Here is an 18,365-nt window from a genome sequence, read left to right on the forward strand (position 1 = left end):
AAAAAGACAATGTCAATTTTAGTGCAAGTAAATTTTGCCTCATACATTAAAAATAGTAACTACCTATCCAATTACACATTTTAGTTCCTCCTTTTTTTCTATTTTTTTTTTTTAAACGACTGAAATGTTTTCTTTTATTCAGTTTCACCAAGATGACTTCATTTTCAGGCTCACATTTTAGTCCTCTGGTTTCTTCCTAGCCTCCATGAATTTCCTAAGAGACTAGGTATCGTTTCAGGTATACTGTTTTCTAAGGATACAATAATTTACTTTAAAGTACAATAATGTACTTTACCACTGCCATCTAAGAAAAACTACTAGATGTATGAAAGACAGAAAAAACTCTGAGAAATTGCCCCCATACAGTAAAATAAAAGGCTGATCCTGAAAGCAGGTTGAGACAAAGAGTTCTCACTTACGTTTATACTTGAATTCAAACAGGTTTTCCAAATTGGATTAGAGAGAGAGACACACACACACTGTAAAGAGGTGACAGGCTCCAAACTGACCACTCTTCCTCACTCATCTGAAAAGATACATGTGCTCTAAAAATGGCCCCCTAAAATCAAAACTCTCAGCCTTCAAAAACATGGGTTGCCACAACTGCCTTTGATCATACGACTATGATCTAAAAAACTGGATCAAAACCACCTCAAAATATAACACAGCCAATCCACCCTTGTCTAGTTTTCTCAGTTCTCTTCACGCTTTCAAAAGCAAGTGTCAGCACTATTGTTTCAAATAATCTAACATTAACTATTCATTTTCCTTTTAAAATAACACAAGTGTTTTGAGAACACTTTTCATCAAAACACTTCAAAATACTTCCTCAAAATTTAAAAACTGAAAATAATAGAACTTACAAGTTCACTGTGGCAAAGCAAAATTAGACCTCCTATTTTAAAATTTCAAACCTTGTGCTTTAACTACCAAGTCATTCTTTAGCAAATAAAAAAAAGTACAGTGTACAATGTTTTGGAGAATAACAAATACGGTAAAATGAATATACAGAATAACAGTAGGCTGCTTCTGTAAAATTAAACATAATAGTAACATTGCTTATATTGAAAACAAATACACTGAAATGTTTCATTCCTCACATCCAATATTCAAAGTTCTTTTTTTACCTGTAAATTTGATATTCATTTTCACGGTTCTTCAACACAACAGTTTTCCCATATTTACAAATGACTTGTTATTTTATATATTCCATTCAGCAGACTTATAGATTTGTATTTACCGCCTATAGGTGCCTTTCACTTTCTTTGTTTTATTAAAAACAAGACTTTGTGTATGAGAATTCAAGCTTTTTATGTAAATAAACCTGCAATCGTGGATATACTGACAGAAGTTATCTAAAAACATTTTCATTTTGGTTTTTAATCTCCATCCAGAAAGACATCCATGCTGCGTATCATTTGAACATGCTTACAGTGATCTCTTTGACACTAGTGCTATGATAGAGGTCTCTGGTTTCTTTTCTTTTTTCTTTAAGAAACATTAACAGGGAGAAAAATTATATATTCTTAATACAATGCATACAAAAAAGCAAAGAATTTAATTAATATTGCATCAGTTAAATGTCCTTTATAGCTCATTAACTTCATAACTGAAATCTAAGTTGTCAATCGGGAAATCAAATCCTAGCAACTTATAAAATTAAAGTCCATAAAACATAAATGAGTTGTTTGATGTCTCAGCACTGAGCGAATTTTTACAGATTGCCATAGGTCAAACCACAGACCAAACCTCATTTTCTTTTTTCTTTTTTTAACGGAAGAACCTGTCTGCTTAACATCGTACCAGTACGCAAAACTGATCAAGAAAGCAAGGTTACCCCCGTCTAACCTTTCGCGTCAGCGGGTAAGCCCCGCATAACGTGTTAGGGATCTTTTCTCAGACACCTGAAAACACGAACCCGGCCCCGCGGCCTAAAAGGAACCTCGCGCGGCCCCGCGGCCGTTGGGCCCCCCCGTGACGTCCCCGCGCGCGGCGCGCGCCCAGCCCCCGCCTCGCGCCCCCGGGAGAGGGGGGGTCAGCGACCGTTGAGGGGCAACGGGAGCACCAGGTGTCACCCCCCCGCGCCGCGGCGGACAAGAAGGCCCGCGGTCCGGAGCTCCGTCCCCGCGGGGCCCGGCACCACTCACCGGGCACCGGCAGCTCCCCCTCCTCGGCCATGGCAGCTGCGGGCGAGCGCTGCCCCCCGCCCCCTTCACGGCGGCGCCGCGCCGCGCCGCTCCGGCCGCCGGAAGTAAACAAAGCCCCTGCCACTAGCAACGGCCATAGAGAGCGTCCGGCCGCCTCGAGCGCCCGCCGGCCGAGAGGGGCCGGCGGGAGGAGGCGACCCAGCTTGGCGGCCCGCGGCGGCGCCCCCTGCCGGCGGGCGGTGGGGCTGGCGGCGGCGCGGCGCCCCATGGGCGGGGCGGGGGGCAGGGCTCCGTGCCGCGCGCCGCGGGCGGGGCTGGCGGCGGCGGTTGGAGCCGTGGGCGGGGCGGGATCTTCCCGACAGCGCCAGGCTCGCGGAGGAGGTGTCGCCTCGCCGCCATTCCGCGCCTTTCGTGTCCTCTCACTGCTGGTGGTTGCCCCCCTCCTCGATCCCTGCCTCCAGGCTCAGAGGGCTGGGAGAGAGGCTGTGGGTGAAAGCAAAGGCGGCGCTGAGTGCCTTGTCCCTCAGTCACCCACCCAAGTCAGTGGCAGTCCCACATTTACCTTGTTCTGCCATTTAACACTGATGGAACAAGAGAAGCTCTTTCTGTGGCCCTTGATGGCCCTTGCAAGTCTCAGTTCCAGCTGAGCTTTGCTTTCCCAACACCATCCGCACATGGCTGGGCAACGTTTCTGTATTTTTTCTTTGTAGCCTGTCCCTGCTTCCACCTCCTGGATGATGCTTTTTTGCACTGGACGTCTGGCATGACTTCCCTGCTTAGCCAAGCCAGGCTTCTCATATGTCTGCTCATTTTTCTGAGTATTCAGACAGATTGTTCTTGGGCTTGGAGGAGGCTGCCTTTAAAGACCCGTGAGCTTTCCTGAGCTCCTTTGCCCATCAGAGCTGCCTTCCCATGGGAACCCCCCCATTCCCTGGATAAGCCACAGGCCCTCTCCTGAAGTCCAGAGTCTGTGCATTGCTCCTCTCCTTCCTCACTCCCCTCAGGATGAACTCCACGATTGCTGCTTGGCGGCTCTCCCAAGCTGACCCACATTTGGAAAGCCATGCAAAACTCCTGACCTGCTGTGCTCTTGGCTTGCTGCTGGGCCTGAAAAGTGCCTCCCCTCAAGGGTCTAAGTCAATAGCCAGCCCTGCCTGGAGCACTGTTAGCACAGACAAGCCGCACCGTGGGCTTCTTCTCAAGGGAAAAGAGTTTTATTAAAAACCTCTTGAGGAAATGTTTGACCATCCCCCATCTCCTGGTCTTGGCTCAGGGTATGGGCTCCTCAAGACTAGCCATGCCTGTGCCGCCTCCTCGGCCTCCTTGCATGCGCTGGCCTTTGCTAAGGCCTTGGGTCTTGGAGACCGCCGACCTCAGTTGCCAGAGTGCTCTCACACCTTCCAGAGCCTCTTGGGCTTCTCTGGGACTTGCTGGCATCCCTCCAGCTGGACCTGCCCTGGTTTCTCAGCTTCCTGGGGCAGCTTCTGGCTGTTTTTGTTGCCTATTTCCATGGGAGTCTGGCTAGCACTGGAGCTGTGACTGCTTTCCTGGGCAGAGAAGGGGCCTGGGGACTGCTCATCCTCCTCTTTTGGAGAGCTGGGGACTCCTGGGCGAACACTTCCTGCCCCTGACCCTGCAGGGAGCAGAGGGGTTGCAGACACTGTCCTGAGTAGACCCATGGGCCACTGCCTCTGTCTCTGCCTGCTTGTCTTACCCCTCCACCCCGAGTGCTGCTTCTGCTCGAGCAGGGGAGGTGTTGTGGGTCAGTCCCTCCCTGCGGGGAGGAAGGAGGCCTTCGCTAAATGGCCGCCCTCAGGAGCTGCTGCCAAAGGGCCTTTCCTGCTCTTCATCGCAGCCGCCCCCCCCAGCCACCACTTTACCCCCTCCCTGCAGGACGTCTCCTGGCCCAGTTCACCGCGGCAGCGAGTAACCTCAAGGAGCCAGCAACGCATCTCCCATGTGTCCCAAATGCCCCGTCTCCCCCAAATGCCTGCGCCAGCCCCAAGCCCAGCCCTGCAGGATGCCCCGCAGCCCTGGCAGCCCCCAAACACAGTGCCAGGGACAAGAGGCAGCTCCATGGTAGAGCACCAGGAGCTGCTGCTGCTGCCCCAAGAGAAGGAAGCGAGCAGTGCCCAGCCCAGGCCCAACTCGGCGCTTCTCGCTCCTGCTTGTTTGGCAGGAGCCCATGGGCACACAGACAGGGCCGAGTGTGACCCTGCAGCTGGGTGGTCCCTGGACCGGGGGCGACCTCGCAGAGGGGGCTCACACCCCCCTGCATCCCTGCCTGCCCACCTGCCTCCTGCTTGCCTCGCCTCGCTGGTGGGGCACCATGGCTGGAGATGGCATCGCTCAGGCCTGAGAGATGGTGCTGGGGGCCCAACACCTCCTGCTCCTTTCCCCTGGCTTGTCACCTCCCCTCCTGGGCATCTCTCGCTGCTCGAGTGCAGTCCTCGGTGGAGGGGCTTGAGTGCCAGGAGCAGCGTTTGGGACGAAAGTGCAGCCAGGAGGGAAACCCTTGCCCAGGCTTTCCCTCGTGTGTCTGGGTGTCTGCCTCTTTCTCTCCCTTTGTGCTCATTTCTGTATTTTTTTTCCAGTCTGATATCTCCCCTTGCAGCTGCTGTTTTTTCCAAACACCTCAATCATTATTTTTTCTAAGCTCATCAGTTTGTCCTTGGGTTGCCTGAACAGATCCAACCAACTAGCCACTGCCCTGCAGGACTTCTCCAATGCAGGCTCTCCTGCTTGGGCAGTCAGTCTTTAATTTCTTATATGTGGTTCTCTCAGTAGTATATGAACACATCACCATCTCTGAGAAAATATTTTTTGCCTGATGCCATCACCCTGAATTAAATAAGTACTTTTTTTTTTTTTTTACAGATGAGGAAATGAGAAACTCATGGCCATATTTCAAAAGCACCTATAGCACATGCAGCATAAAGTCTTACTTGACAAATATCTGAAGATAAAAATTTTAAATGAAATCACATCATTATTTAGGATTTGACCAACATCCGAATGTATAGAGAGCTTTAACATAGAGTGTTATGCAGGTCATAATACTTTAACTTACTGGGCCTCGCTGAGTGCTGTTTAATGCAACCATAGCACAATTTAAAGCTTATTCCAAAAAAAGTCAACAACAAAATTTATTTTTAGTATGGTCATTCCCCATTCTTCTCTTGCCTTTTTCTGCTAGGGCATGCTCCTGTACAAGTATTTAACAAGCATGAAATTGCTAAGAAATAATATTGACACAGCTGTAATATAATGGTCCCACATAGAAATGCACAAACTGTGAGTTGTGCAATGGACCCTGTGAAAAACCTTTATCTATAGAATTTGACCAAGTAAAAGACTCAGTTTCAGCCCTCGCCAGGCCCAGCCCTGACTGGAAAAATCAAAGATAAGGTAAGGTTGTCTGTTCTTCATACTACCCTTGTTTGCACAGCAGCACAACTCATTCTCTGCCTCTTACGACTTCATTTCTCTTGACTTTATTTGCAGGACTAAGAGAAATATAATACAAAAGGAAGATGCTTTTTAATTTGAGGAACTTCTTCAGTATTACAAATTTATCAAAGAACAGCAAGCATCTGGTGCGACATTTTTGGTAAGCTTATGCTTTAGATTTCTCTGGCATTCACTGACATTTAATCAGAAACCTGGACACTAAAGCGATTGAAGTCTGTGAACAAGTAAGTGTTTCAGATAAAGGCTTCTGTTACGGTGTGTAGTCCCCCTTTGCCTTCTGAGGCAGCAAGTTCTGAGTCCTTGTGAGACCGGAGGATTTTCCTTTTAATGTTTGTGAAATCTTGTTAATTCTTTCCATGGGGTTTAGCAACACATGAAAAAAGTGTTTCCTCTTGAGTTCAGTGTACACTGCAGGTACTTGTATACAATAAATAACTATCTGGATAAAGTATAGGAAATTCTAATATGTTTAGAGAAGTATTTTGACCAGTACTGGTGGGAAGATTCCCTCCTTGAAGCTGCAAGGTGAATCTCAACTTCAGCATTAATTTGTTTGTATACATGCTTGATGCATGCAGGAAGAGCAGTATGTGACATGAATTTCAAAATTAACCATGTAGACCTGAAAACCTGACTTTGGATTCTTTCTTCAGTGGCATAGATTTTCCCATTCCCTGTGGCTTCAGAAATGTACCTATCACAATGTTCCAGCGAGCCGCTTCTAATGCTTGTCACATCTCAAGAACTGAGTTAAAATTTAAGACTTAATTCCACATTTACATCAACTGGAAAACAAATGTTTTCCAAGTTATGTGATTCAGTTGCTACAGTTTTAAAGCGGTCCTGAAGCCTGGGTGATATTTTCTTTATGGATTTGGGGTTTCCACTGCTGGCAATTGGTGGGAACTTTCTCTGGTTAGCAGAGATGATAGAAAAGCAATTGTGGAAAACAACTGCTAAGTCAGCTAATTTATTAGACTCCCCATACAATAACTGGATGTTATTTTTAGGGTTCTGTTTTTACAATTTGTATCATATCATTAGCATAAGCTATCATCACTGTCTGTGAACATTACAAGTTAAGCACACAAAGATTGATACTGCAAGATAACCCAAGATATAGCAATCTATGCTAATGATCCTAAGTAATTGCTATCCCTGCTCAGAAGGTATTAAGCCAACTGTTTGACCTTGCTATTCTGCCTGTCACATTTTAACTTTGGTATGTTATCTCATGCCCCTTCTCTGGAATTTATTTGTCCACCTCTGTCTCTATTTGAGAAGATGTGGACAATAGGGAGGGGAACACATTTCTGAAGGTCATAGCAATAAAACAGAGTCATCATGGGAGCACAGAAATGTTGGCAGGAAGGGATCTCTAGTCCAACTTTCTGGTTGTAGCATGACAACAGCAGGTCAGGTCAGTTATGGATTTGCTTACCAAGTCTTGAAAATCTCCAGGGGTGGTGATTCCAAATCCTCTCTGGGTAGCCTATTTTAGTGCTATTTTATCTACCAGTGCAGAAGTTACAGAGATGGATGCTTCTCAATTCGCCTCTCAGTAGGGCTAAATAGTTAAACAAGAGGTCATGAACAGAAGTTGCTCTTTGGGAGGTTCAGAGTGGACAACCTCTGTAACTGCCTTGAAGTAATCATAAGCTTCAATTAGAAACTCAAAGAGCAGCACTGAGGACTAGAAACAATTCACTGAAGGAGAGCAGAGTGACCAAGCAGCAAACAATTGCGTAGATGAAAACAGTACAAGTGAGTATTTTTTGTTTCCCAAAACTGGACAGAGTAGCAAATCCCTATATGTTCTAGGGGGGGAAAATGAGAACACACAATTATGAAACTACATTTCCTTCAGAATATACACATTAAAGTTAGAGCAAATCCCTTGTAAGACTGAGTTTTCAAGGCTTGATTTTAATAGTTTGCCTTGGTAGGCTATTTTTCATTCTGTGGTGGAAGATGTCTGACATATGAATGACCAACCTTTCTTCAAATGCCAGGTATATTCCTCTCTGTGGGTACTGAATATAGAAGTGCAGGGAATCATTTTGCTAGCCCTATGTTTTGCTATCACTTCAGTTTCTGGAATGGGGCATATGGGTGCTTTCTAACGTTTTCTGGGTTGTTTACCTTAGTTTGGAGACAGGCATGGAGGCAGAATTATAACAGTTATAGCAAAATATGTAACGTTATCTCATTAAAGATTGTGATGGTGTCAGACTTAGTCTTTATGGCTTGGAAATGTACATTATTACTTTAAGTGTTACTGACAAATATTTATTACTGAAGCTATATATAAAATTTAGACTATATTTTACTTAATCACATTTCAGAGACACTGTAAGAAAATACATACGCAACATTACTCTAAACTTTGAAAGCAAGAAATCCATTCTTTTGTCTGCTTAGTGCTGCAGACAGGTCCAGTCCGCCAGCAGTTTGGGGCCTGTGCAGAGACTGGATTCTGATCATGCACATTGATGGGAATCTTTGCAGTGGTCTGTGCTTAGCTTAGCGGTGAATCCTATGGTATTCTGCAAAACCTCTGGAGCACATTGCCCTCATATATGACAGCATACACTGACTTCCAGGGGTATTAATCTCCAGGGCATCTGCATTCCATGTGCTACTTCTTCAAATCTTGTCCATGTTTCTGTGGTTATATGTAATCATTTTCAGTAAAAAAAAAGTCTTCATAGTGGAAGTGGTATAATGTGTAGCTACAGCACTTTTAAGGTATCTAGATGGAAAATACACAGCATTTAAATGTTTTCAAGTAAAGGAAAAATTCTGCTACTTGTTTTGAAAAGTCATGCAATTTGTGCTGGGATGTCAAATGGACAGTGATAATGTGTACCATTACTTTAAGAGCTGTGGTCTTCCACATTCAGTTTCAGTTTGAGCCTATTCCACAAAATTCAGAGGAAAAAGAGTCCATCCTTCCAGGTTTAACTGATAAAATGCTAAAATCTCTAGAAGTCACCATAGGCCTATGTACTAGTGGGCTTTGATTCATAAGAATTGACTTGAAGCATGAACAGAATTTTCCTGAGTTTTCCTGGCAATGGACTCAAAGACTTGACAATTGGCAGGTGTTATAACTGAGCCTGACCTCAAAGGTGAGCTGAAGAGGAGCCTGCTTGGAAATAAAAGACCAGTAGTTGCACTCAGACAATTTGTTTGTGTTTCTTTGATTTCCACTCCACCAGATCAGTTTAAAATTGCTGCCTTTAATTAAGAAGGTATGTTTAGCTTGTACCCATCCAAACTTTAGCAAGAGTACAGTGCAAGCTGTGTTAGGTTAAAGAGGGCTGTAGAAACAGTGCCAGAGAAGGAGCTGAACTGTCACTCTCCATTACTAGCATTAAGTCTGTAGAAATATTGGCTTGCTCTCTACTGTTTCATTAAGACATGCCATCTAAGCTAACAGAAATGTTACTGCGCAACTTCTGTGGGTGATTATCAACATTCAATTTCACTTGATTCTAAAACTAGCTTTTCACATTCATAAATCTGGCTGGACACACTGTGCACATGCTGAATAAATACATTGCACGCACTCTGAATGTTTTTTATGTGACAGGAGAAGGGCCAGGGCATGTGGCTATTTTGTTATTTTTAAATTTGGTTACCTTATTCCCCAGTACCATGTATAATCAAGAGTTTTCATACACATTTATAGAAATGCCACCTTTTATATGCATGAGGGTGGAATGTGGCAAGTGTCCTATCTATCCACAAAGCATGCAAGGGGGAGAAAGAACACCGAGATCAGTTCCGCATATTTTGTGCCCTGAAGGGCAGATATACAGTCTAGTCAAAAGTCATTTCACCAAGCTCTGAATGGCTTTATGCATTTAGGTTTATTTGCTTAGACAGCAAACAGTCAAGTCATACACATATCAGAAGGCATAAGAAAATATATCTAATGCACAGATTATGATACAATTTGAGAGGCTGTTACTGTGGTGATCAACAGAGTAAATTGTGGCATGTTGTCTCTGTGTGACAGTAAAAGTTATTCAAACTAATTAACACAGGCCATCAAGTTTATCCAGCTGGGTCAGATGAGGGGAGTCAAATGAGACACATTTCAGCTGCTTGCTCATTGGCTTTAACATGAGTACAATTTATTGCCAAATGACAAAAAGCATATTTTTGCTGCTCTTTTGATGCAGGTGTGGGCAACCAGCTCAAATGAATGTTCATCTGAAAGGCCGTGACCTCCTCACTCTACAGAATTACACAGCAGATGAACTCAAGTATTTGGTATGGATGGCCTCAGATTTGAAACAAAGAATAAAGCACAAAGGAGAGGTAAAATGCTTTAACTGTCATTTAGGTCACTCAGAAGGTGAAAATAAAGGTTGTTATGAAAGATATTGGGAATCAGCAGTTCAGCTGGCTTGTCCTAAACATCATCACTTAACCCCTTAAATACCGTAAATCACGTACTGCAAATCAAAGAACCTTCCTGTAAAATGTTTAGAGTCGTTCTTCAGATACTTCAGAGGACTTTGCTAATGAAAAGTTACACAGCTTTGTACAGCTAATTGTTATTGGCTAACCCCATTCATCTACACATGGTGTACATGCAGCACTAAATGGTGCAGGAACTAGAAGACACTTCCCTGTCCTATATGGGGAGAAAATTAGTATAAGAGTTCTCCTTAATGCTAGTTCAAATCAAGCCCCAAAATGCAGTTTTCTTTGGCCCCAAATTAGTTCTTTCTCTCTAACCTTTCCCATTACTTACTTGAAGAACAGGAGAACAGAACTATGGTAAAGAAATTTATAATTATACTAATGGTGGATTAAAATGTGAAAGAAGTATTTCACACTGGAAAGTGTGTAATGACTATAAAACTGAAATGCCTTCAATTCCTGTTTTCCAGTATTTGCCTTTGATGCAAGGAAAATCTTTGGCCATGATTTTTGAGAAGAGAAGCACAAGAACAAGATTATCCACAGAAACAGGTAGGTCAGAGCAATGGTCAGATTTATTTGAAACTCCATACTGTGAATATGTATGTACTAAAAAACACTACTTAATTTTGTTTTTAGGAGTTTCTACTCAGAAGAAGTCTAAAGTTGAAAAGCATAAATAGGAAAAGAATGGTAGCTAACTGTGTTTCACCCTGCCTATTAATATTTCAGGCACATCCCTTTGATCACTGAAATCCCTCCCCCCCAAGATCATTCCAAAACGAGATAGATTAGAAATAAAATAACAGGTAGAAGTAAGTGTTTCTGATGTAAGCTCCCAGTCATGCTGGCAAGATGCACACTTTCCTAACACACATTTTAGTAAGCATCTCAAATTTAATCCTGAGCAAGCTCTAATAAATATTTTTCTAATGTATTATGCATATACTGTTGTCATATTCCAGAGTATGTGTTTAGACTGGGAATCATAGTAATGCCTTGATGTAGATTAGGGAAAAAGGAAACTTAACACGATTACCTACAGGGGAAGATAACTTGATGGAGACGCCAGGGTATTAGCCTAATAAGATCAGGCCCTGGAACATTATTCTTTCAGGATACAGTCCTGCAAGCACTGAAACACAAGCACATCTTTATTTACAAGGTAGTTGCTCTGAAGTCAATGGGACCACTGAAATAAATCATTCATGTGCTTGTGTTAGCAATATTGTCCCCATATTTCGTCGCTATACATTCTAACTTCACACCCCAGGAATTGCTACAGGTTGGTGTCTGTCTTATGAGTACATTTTTACTCATCAGGGAAGGAGAACCTTGCCCTTCTCACGTTTAAGTTGACCCAATATTTCTTAGGCTGACTTATTCCTAGAGAAGGGACAGGAAATACATTGAGTATTCACATTTCTCTGTAAGGTAGTGAGAATGTAAAAATAATGGGAGGAAGATGCAGATAGGTAATCTGCAACCAATTCTGAGTTTGTCTTCATGTCCTCTGGCACAGTGCTTTGCTTGTTGATCTTGTCTGATAGACTTGTTCCCTCCAGATAAGTAGGACTTATGTATGGGCTTTTATCTTGACTTTCCTCCCTGTGAAACCAGCCCACCTTTGAACTCTGGAGTTTTTAGGACAGTTTATAACTGCCTCTCAACCTGGTACATGGGCAGGGAATCAGGAATTCTCTGAACCTGTTTATCCTTCTTGCTTGTATATTCTGAGGGAGGCATTATTTAGTCCTTGACTTTTGAAGGCTTATGGAAGGGAGAATCTCAGGAAAGTTCAAATGAATTAGCTTAAGGCTGGGAGTTAATGCACATGAATTCATCCAAGAATTAAGCTCCAGTGAAAAAAGACCATTTATTTCTGAGTAAGAGCTTCCACAACAGACTTTAATGCAGTTTAGCTTATATGCATTAACTTCACACCTTCAGTTAATTGGTCTTAAGTCCCTTAAGCCTAAAACTTTTCTTCGAAAGCAGACTCAAATTTTTTCAGGCCATGGAAATTCTGTACATTTCAGCTGCTTTTTAAGATACGTGACTTCTCCCTTGGAATTTCTAACTCAAAGCAAATGTGGGGTCACACACGTTCCTTTCAGCTAAATAAACTAGTTTCATACCAATTTTCTAATGTCCAGTGAAAGATTGAAATGTTTATTTACAAAATGCATGAGTCGTCTCAAATAGCATTTCCCAAGAGCCGTACTTTCAAGATCTTGGAAAGGTCACTTGTGGGACAAAGCTCTGGTGATCAGATTGATATGAATAAACTTTGCAACTCTCAGGAACAATTAGATGAAAATCAATGTATTTCATTAAAAAGAAGTAGAGTCTAGGAAAGCATTGTTTACAAAATCGGCTCTGTGCAGTGTCTAGGAGATTACTGCTATATATTAACACTGTGAAGGTCTTTTCAAAAGTCCTGTTGTCCCTGTGCCTCTAAAGAACTCCATACTTGAAAAATAGATAAATATTAATTTGTAATGCATTGTAAAACGAACAGTTAACATTTGTGTCTTTTCTAACATATTGTGTCTCCAAATTATGTTATTCTGATGGCATTGGAACTGTACTGAATAATGTACTGATCCTTGTGGTATAATTCTTTGATGCTCTACTCTTCTGAACAAATATAATCTTGTCCTAATGAATATTTCTGAAACTCATATTATTTTTACATTTTTTAAGACTAGTAATAGTTTTGTAAGTTTAATGAAGAACTACAAAAAACTTCCATAACATATTGGCAAAATAAATACAGTTTTGCTGAGCCTGATAAATTTATTACTATCACTGACTATTATATTAAAAAATGTGTCATCTGTGCTATTATACTGGAAAATATGTCATCTGTTTGCAGTCAGAGTCCCAAACCCATTCTGTATAAAATCTTGCAGAATTTTTGAAAACAAAGGTATTCCATATGGTCATATATTACTTATGCCATGCCTGAGGATATTTATTTTATAAAAGTGAATGCCCTGTTTTTTTATAGTTTTGGTGTAAAATATGCTGGCTGTCCCTGATGCTCTTAAAACACATAGCTGCAGTTACTTTTCAGCGAGGAAATTATAAATAAATCCAGCCATTTCACAGATGCTGAATGTAGACAATATGTCACAAGGTAGAAGTGGAGAGCAAATAATACAGGCAGAAAAACTCTGTATACCTTCTTTCATTGTGTACTAGAGACACAGCTTCCAATACCTTTATAGAGGTGTACTGCCACTGGCTTTAGTGGTATTAATCCCAGCTCACACTGGGATGAGAGGAAAATGAAGTCCATGTCTGAAGACTACTACATACAGGGACAATAATAGTTGCATCACTTCATATATTCTAATGGACTCGTGATGGTAGTACATGGCAGGAAATGGAAAGTCTGTTTTTTAGTTAGAATGGCTAGTATTGTGTAGGTTGGCTACATTACAAAGGGGGCAAGAGGTCTCTGTTATCTTACTATCTGCTTAGACATGTAGCTTTAAAAAAATACCGTTAGGGAATGGTCTTCTGCTTGAGAACTGTTCCTGTAATTGCTGCCTAAAGGGTTCTTTGTTATCAGTCTAGGCAGATAACAGCTTTCTAGGTTTAAGTCTTGGTAGGCAGTGAGTAAGCTAGCAAATCCAAATCCAGATGTTTTGCAATGTAAAAAAAAAAAAAAAAAAAGGATCCTTCTTTGAGCTTGAGAAGATGGGTACGTATGTCTCCTTGTGATGGAGAGGCAACCCCATAGCTGTGTATCCAGTGTGTGAACTAGAGGATTTGCTTTGGCCCCTTTACCCAACATAACAGGGACAGACTGGCATGGAGATCTCGCCACTTGTCTGTATAACTACCAGAACTCATGTCCTTAGTAAAAGAGTTTGCATAAGCCAGCTCAAGACTGTGCCACAGCCTGAGGCATGCTTGTTGCAGATGATGCATCAAAAATAAGTATAAGCAGTTAGCATTTGGCTTTAAATATGACCATCTTGTGACAATGAAGAGGATTAGATCTTCCAGTTCACCAAGGCACTCAAGCCTGTGCTTGTTACTTGCTGAACTGGTGCTTGTGTGTCTTCAGGAAGTTCTGCTAGTACTCTGGATGCTAATGAAAGCGCAAGCTCTTTCTCTGCAACTATATCCAAAGCTAGAGTACAGAGCTCCTGTATTTCCAGATGGAAAGTTTTGGATGGAAATACGTTTTTGCGCCCTGCACAGATGGCTGGTTCATGAGCAGAAAGTCCAGCGCAATAGGACTCTGCTGTGTACATGGGCTCCAGGTGGTAGCTCTGACTGGGTTACCTGATGTCTGACAATTCTAAATAAATGGTCTGATTCCTCTTTTCCTACCTGGATATCACTTATAGAAAAACAGGGCATGTCCATGGGAGCCTGGGATGTGACAGATCTACCAAAGTGTATTCTTGTGAAGAACTGAAGTGCAGAACTGTTGTATTGTGTGGAACTTGTTGATATAAATCACTGACATAATCATATGTGACTTTGAAAAATAACTGCAGAAAACCTGAGAAGTTACCACGGATGACTTTTCATCCTTGAGGTCTTGACTTAAAGACCTGTCTTGAATAGATGGGTTGTAATGTCTGGGCAACTGTTCACATACACATCCTCATAAATACAGTGTTTGTGTCTGTGCTGCAGAGAGGAGGTGAAAGTATCTGGGGAAACCTAAAAAAATTTCCTGCCTTAATACAAAAAGGCTTCTGAAAAAAACAAGAAAGGAGGGCAGTGCAACCAGCAAATTTATAGTGAATGTTTTTATAATGGTAAATAATAATAACAGAATTAGTAACATGTCATTCTTAAAAACTTGCTGGGTCTGACTCTAATCATTGTGAGTTGGGACAACCCTTAATGATGACAAAGGGAAAGTAAAATCAGGCCCATTCAATAAAGTGAATATACACAGGCTGGATGGGGAGAGATTGGCCCTTCAGATGGGGTCTGGAGCAACATTATTTTTAATCTGATGTTAAGGGAAATTGTGGCATTCAAAAGGCAGTGATTTTCTGATGTTATTTTTATCCATTTGGTTTTAAAATCTAGAGACTGTCTGAATCGATCTGAAGTGGCAGACCTCATCTCAGCCCTGCCACTTGCGTGGGATGGACTTTAATAAGGGCTGCTCTGTTTTGGAGGTCTGGTTGTGGTGTGCTGGCAGAGCAGCATGAAGGGTTGGATTGCTCTCCTGCCCTGGCCTGGAGCCTGACCTGGGTTCCTTGGTTTTACCTGTGAAAAGTTTCAGTGTTCGTTCCTGGTTCAATCATTTTTAAAGAGTGGTAGCTGTGAGATCAACTTAACACCGTGTTGAAGCTGCAGTCCCGGCGATGTTTGCAGTGCCATCTAATGGCTAGAACCAGTTCGAGCAGCTTTTAATTTTTTTTACTTTTTTTTTTTTTCGTGTTTAAGGGCACAGAATTTGTTAGCACCTCCAAGCAATCATACTTTGCTAAAGAAGACGGGTCTCAGCTCTTCTGTGCTGTATGCAGCTTTTCTCTTCACGGCAATAAAAATAATATGGGCTTCCTTCTAGATTTTTGTCATCTCTGCTAATAGAGGCTCACTCCTCCGCATGTCGTTGTCTTGACAAGATTGGTCTGTCCACATCAGGATTTTCTACAAATTTCCTCCATCATGGAAATTAGAGACAGGGAAAGATCTCCCTGCCCATTTATCTACTAGAAGGAAATTGTTTTCATGTGGAAAATCTTCACCAATGCACAGAAAGTGCCCTAGAGGGCTACCTAAAGCCCAGTTCAAATCCTCTGCTTTGTACTTCCCCAATTATAAGACCTTGTGTCCTGTGCAACACCTCTGCTAAACTGTTTGTGGCTGTTCCTGAGTCAAAACCCCCAAGGCCCAATATGTGGCCATCATACGGGAGATTCAGGGCAGGGAGGCAAAAGCACGGAGACTTGTATGTTGGTGACAAAAAGCTGTTTTTCTCCCTGTTTGGGTCAGCTGGTTGCTTATGGCAGCTTTTTAGTGGTGGTGTGACGGAAACGAGGCAGGACAGAACCTGAGATTTGCCCTTAGGGAGAAATTTACCTTTGTCCAAATGTCTGTCCAGGCTCCTTTTAAGTTCCAAAAAGTGTTTTATATTCTTAAACAGTGCTCAGGTCTTTCCTTGATTTCCTGTGCAGGAAATGGATTCATTCTTTGGGCCTAATCCAGTTCCTTGTCTCAACTTGTAAATTCCTTCCTATTGTAGGGCAGAGGGATACTGTCAGCACCTGTGATCTTTCCTTCTCTGTCACATTGTAATTTTTAAGGCACTTTATTAACTATGGCCAAACTCTGAAGTTTGTTATAGGGCGTGAGGAGGCCTAAGGTTTTCTAGGTGAGTGAATATACTTGCAGGCCTTTCCCATAGCTTCTTCTAATGATGTGGAGTTAGACCTAATGACTCAGAGGGACCTTCCTAATTCTGTGATGCTAAGTACCTTGAAGTCAATACTGTAGAAATTCAGCATGATGAATGGATTACCTAGCTCTTGACAAGGAGCCATAGTAATGCCTTTGGCAATATCTGGGCTTGCAGTCTGAATGGGTGTTCCTCTGGAAAGGGATCAGAACTGGTGCCTAAGGATTTTAGCAAGGTATCGTACTTGGGTGTTTTTATTCTAGAATGCATTTATTTGTGTTTTGTGAAGTCTGACTTCAAGTATTTGAAATATTTGCATGCCCTGCTGAGCTTTACTTTTATTGCTGGAAATAACTTCTATGTGAGAGAGATTTTGAAACTTGGTTGTAAATATGATGTTCTGGTGTTTAATTTCTCTTTTATTTGTCATCATTGCAGGATTTGCTCTCCTTGGAGGACATCCTTGCTTCCTTACAACACAGGATATACATCTGGGCACTAATGAGAGTCTCACAGATACAGCAAGGTTGCTAAGATGTCATTTGCCTGATTGGTAGATGTATAAGGAAGTATTCAATCAAGCTGAAACCATTCTTGCATAATTTTAGAAGCTAATATTTTCTTTCCACGAAATGTCAGGAAGCCCTCCAAATTTCTTAAATATTTGCAGATCAGCTCACAGAATCTGTAGTTCAGAACACCGTCATTCCATCCATTCTAGCTTTCGAAAACATCTCACAACGGGAGATATATTTATCAAATCTGGGTTTATGGAGTGTCAATGAGGGTGACCACTCACACAAACAGAAATGTTTTACAAATCTCAGTTATATAGCTCCACTGATGATGGCACATAACTCAGACAAGACTAGAACATTCTGGTTCTGTTGCTTCTGGGGGAGCTAGAAGTACAGCTGACTGGAAATCAAAAGCAGAGGCTTTATTTATCCCAGATATGCCAGCTGCTGGTGGGCCTTAGCCTTCCTGGAGTGATAGGGCGGCACTGAAAGCCATTGTGGTCTCTCTCTTTCACCAGCACCTAACTGGGCCGACATTTTGCAGCAGGTTCTTGATTCCATGTGCCCTCCTCCACTGCAGTACCCACTGTCAGGACTGCTGGGCTAATGCTTCCTTCTCTTACCAGCACCCCTGGAAAACCTTGTTCATGCCCAGCCCCTTGTGCATGCAGGGATGGGTGGGGAGCAGCCTATCCCCATTGCCATAGCACGGAAGAACGGAGCTCAAGGCTTTTCTCCAGTATGTTTCCCCCAGTGTTGCAGAGAGCAGGCAGAACATGAAGTTATGGAGGTTATTTCTTGCAGATGTTCTTGCTGTTTTTCATAGTCCTCCATATATCAAAGACTCATTGAGCCAAAGTATTGTGCCTCTTTCTAGGCCTGAGTTTGACTCAGTCAGGCTCAACTTTTGGAAGGTTAGCAGCGCATGAAATGTCCTTTTTGTTTTGGTGAAAGACATGCAGTGTCAAGCTTGTCAAACTTAATTCAAAATATACGATTGACCAACTGAGGAGCCATACCCTCTGCTGACTACTACAGGTTTCATGGTCTTTAGTGGGTGATATTGAGAACAGTGTTCCTATTCTCTCTGTGCTGATACCCAAAGAAAATGTAAGAAAAATACCAAACATTCAGACATTTAAATTTTTCCTTTCCTGCCTTTAACTGCTGAAGTGGGGGACATAAGTATGTTGATGGTAGCAAGCCAAAATTTCAGTCTTTTGAGCCTTGAAAATACCTAGGCCTCACTCCCTGCTAGATGCATAACATCGCCAATACCAAAATTAGATGTTTCAGCAAAAGTGTGCCCCACTGCCTTGCTTTAGTAACTACAAGTTTACATTTCTAAGATTCAAAAAGTCATGGGAACTTGTGGGTGTACAGAAGGACCAGACTAACCTGAGAATT

The 18,365-nt window shown here is 42.4% G+C and overlaps 2 protein-coding genes across 5 annotated transcripts in view; one reads left to right on the forward strand and one right to left on the reverse strand.

Annotated features, from left to right (window-relative positions):
- The window catches only part of RPGR (retinitis pigmentosa GTPase regulator), a 68,173-nt gene extending 65,905 nt beyond the window's left edge, over positions 1-2,268 (reverse strand). The window contains exon 1 of the mRNA XM_067289753.1: positions 2,148-2,268. Coding sequence (XP_067145854.1) covers positions 2,148-2,178 — 31 coding nt within the window. The 5' untranslated portion in view covers positions 2,179-2,268. The remainder of the gene's footprint in view (positions 1-2,147) is intronic.
- Positions 2,269-5,517: 3,249 nt separating this feature from the next.
- The window catches only part of OTC (ornithine transcarbamylase), a 30,595-nt gene continuing 17,747 nt past the window's right edge, over positions 5,518-18,365 (forward strand). For 2 of the 4 annotated variants that reach the window (XM_013941703.2, XM_013941704.2), the window contains exons 1-5: positions 5,518-5,555; positions 5,652-5,757; positions 9,809-9,947; positions 10,526-10,607; positions 16,879-16,966. In XM_013941703.2, the coding sequence (XP_013797157.2) occupies positions 5,681-5,757; positions 9,809-9,947; positions 10,526-10,607; positions 16,879-16,966 (386 nt within the window). In that variant the 5' untranslated portion in view covers positions 5,518-5,555; positions 5,652-5,680. Of the gene's footprint in view, positions 5,556-5,651; positions 5,758-7,154; positions 7,383-9,808; positions 9,948-10,525; positions 10,608-16,878; positions 16,967-18,365 lie in introns of those variants that run through there. The other 2 variants (XM_013941705.2, XM_013941706.2) reach the window with 2 other exon arrangements.

Source organism: Apteryx mantelli, chromosome 1, assembly GCF_036417845.1.
Source record: "Apteryx mantelli isolate bAptMan1 chromosome 1, bAptMan1.hap1, whole genome shotgun sequence".
Classification (NCBI taxonomy): domain Eukaryota; kingdom Metazoa; phylum Chordata; class Aves; order Apterygiformes; family Apterygidae; genus Apteryx; species Apteryx mantelli.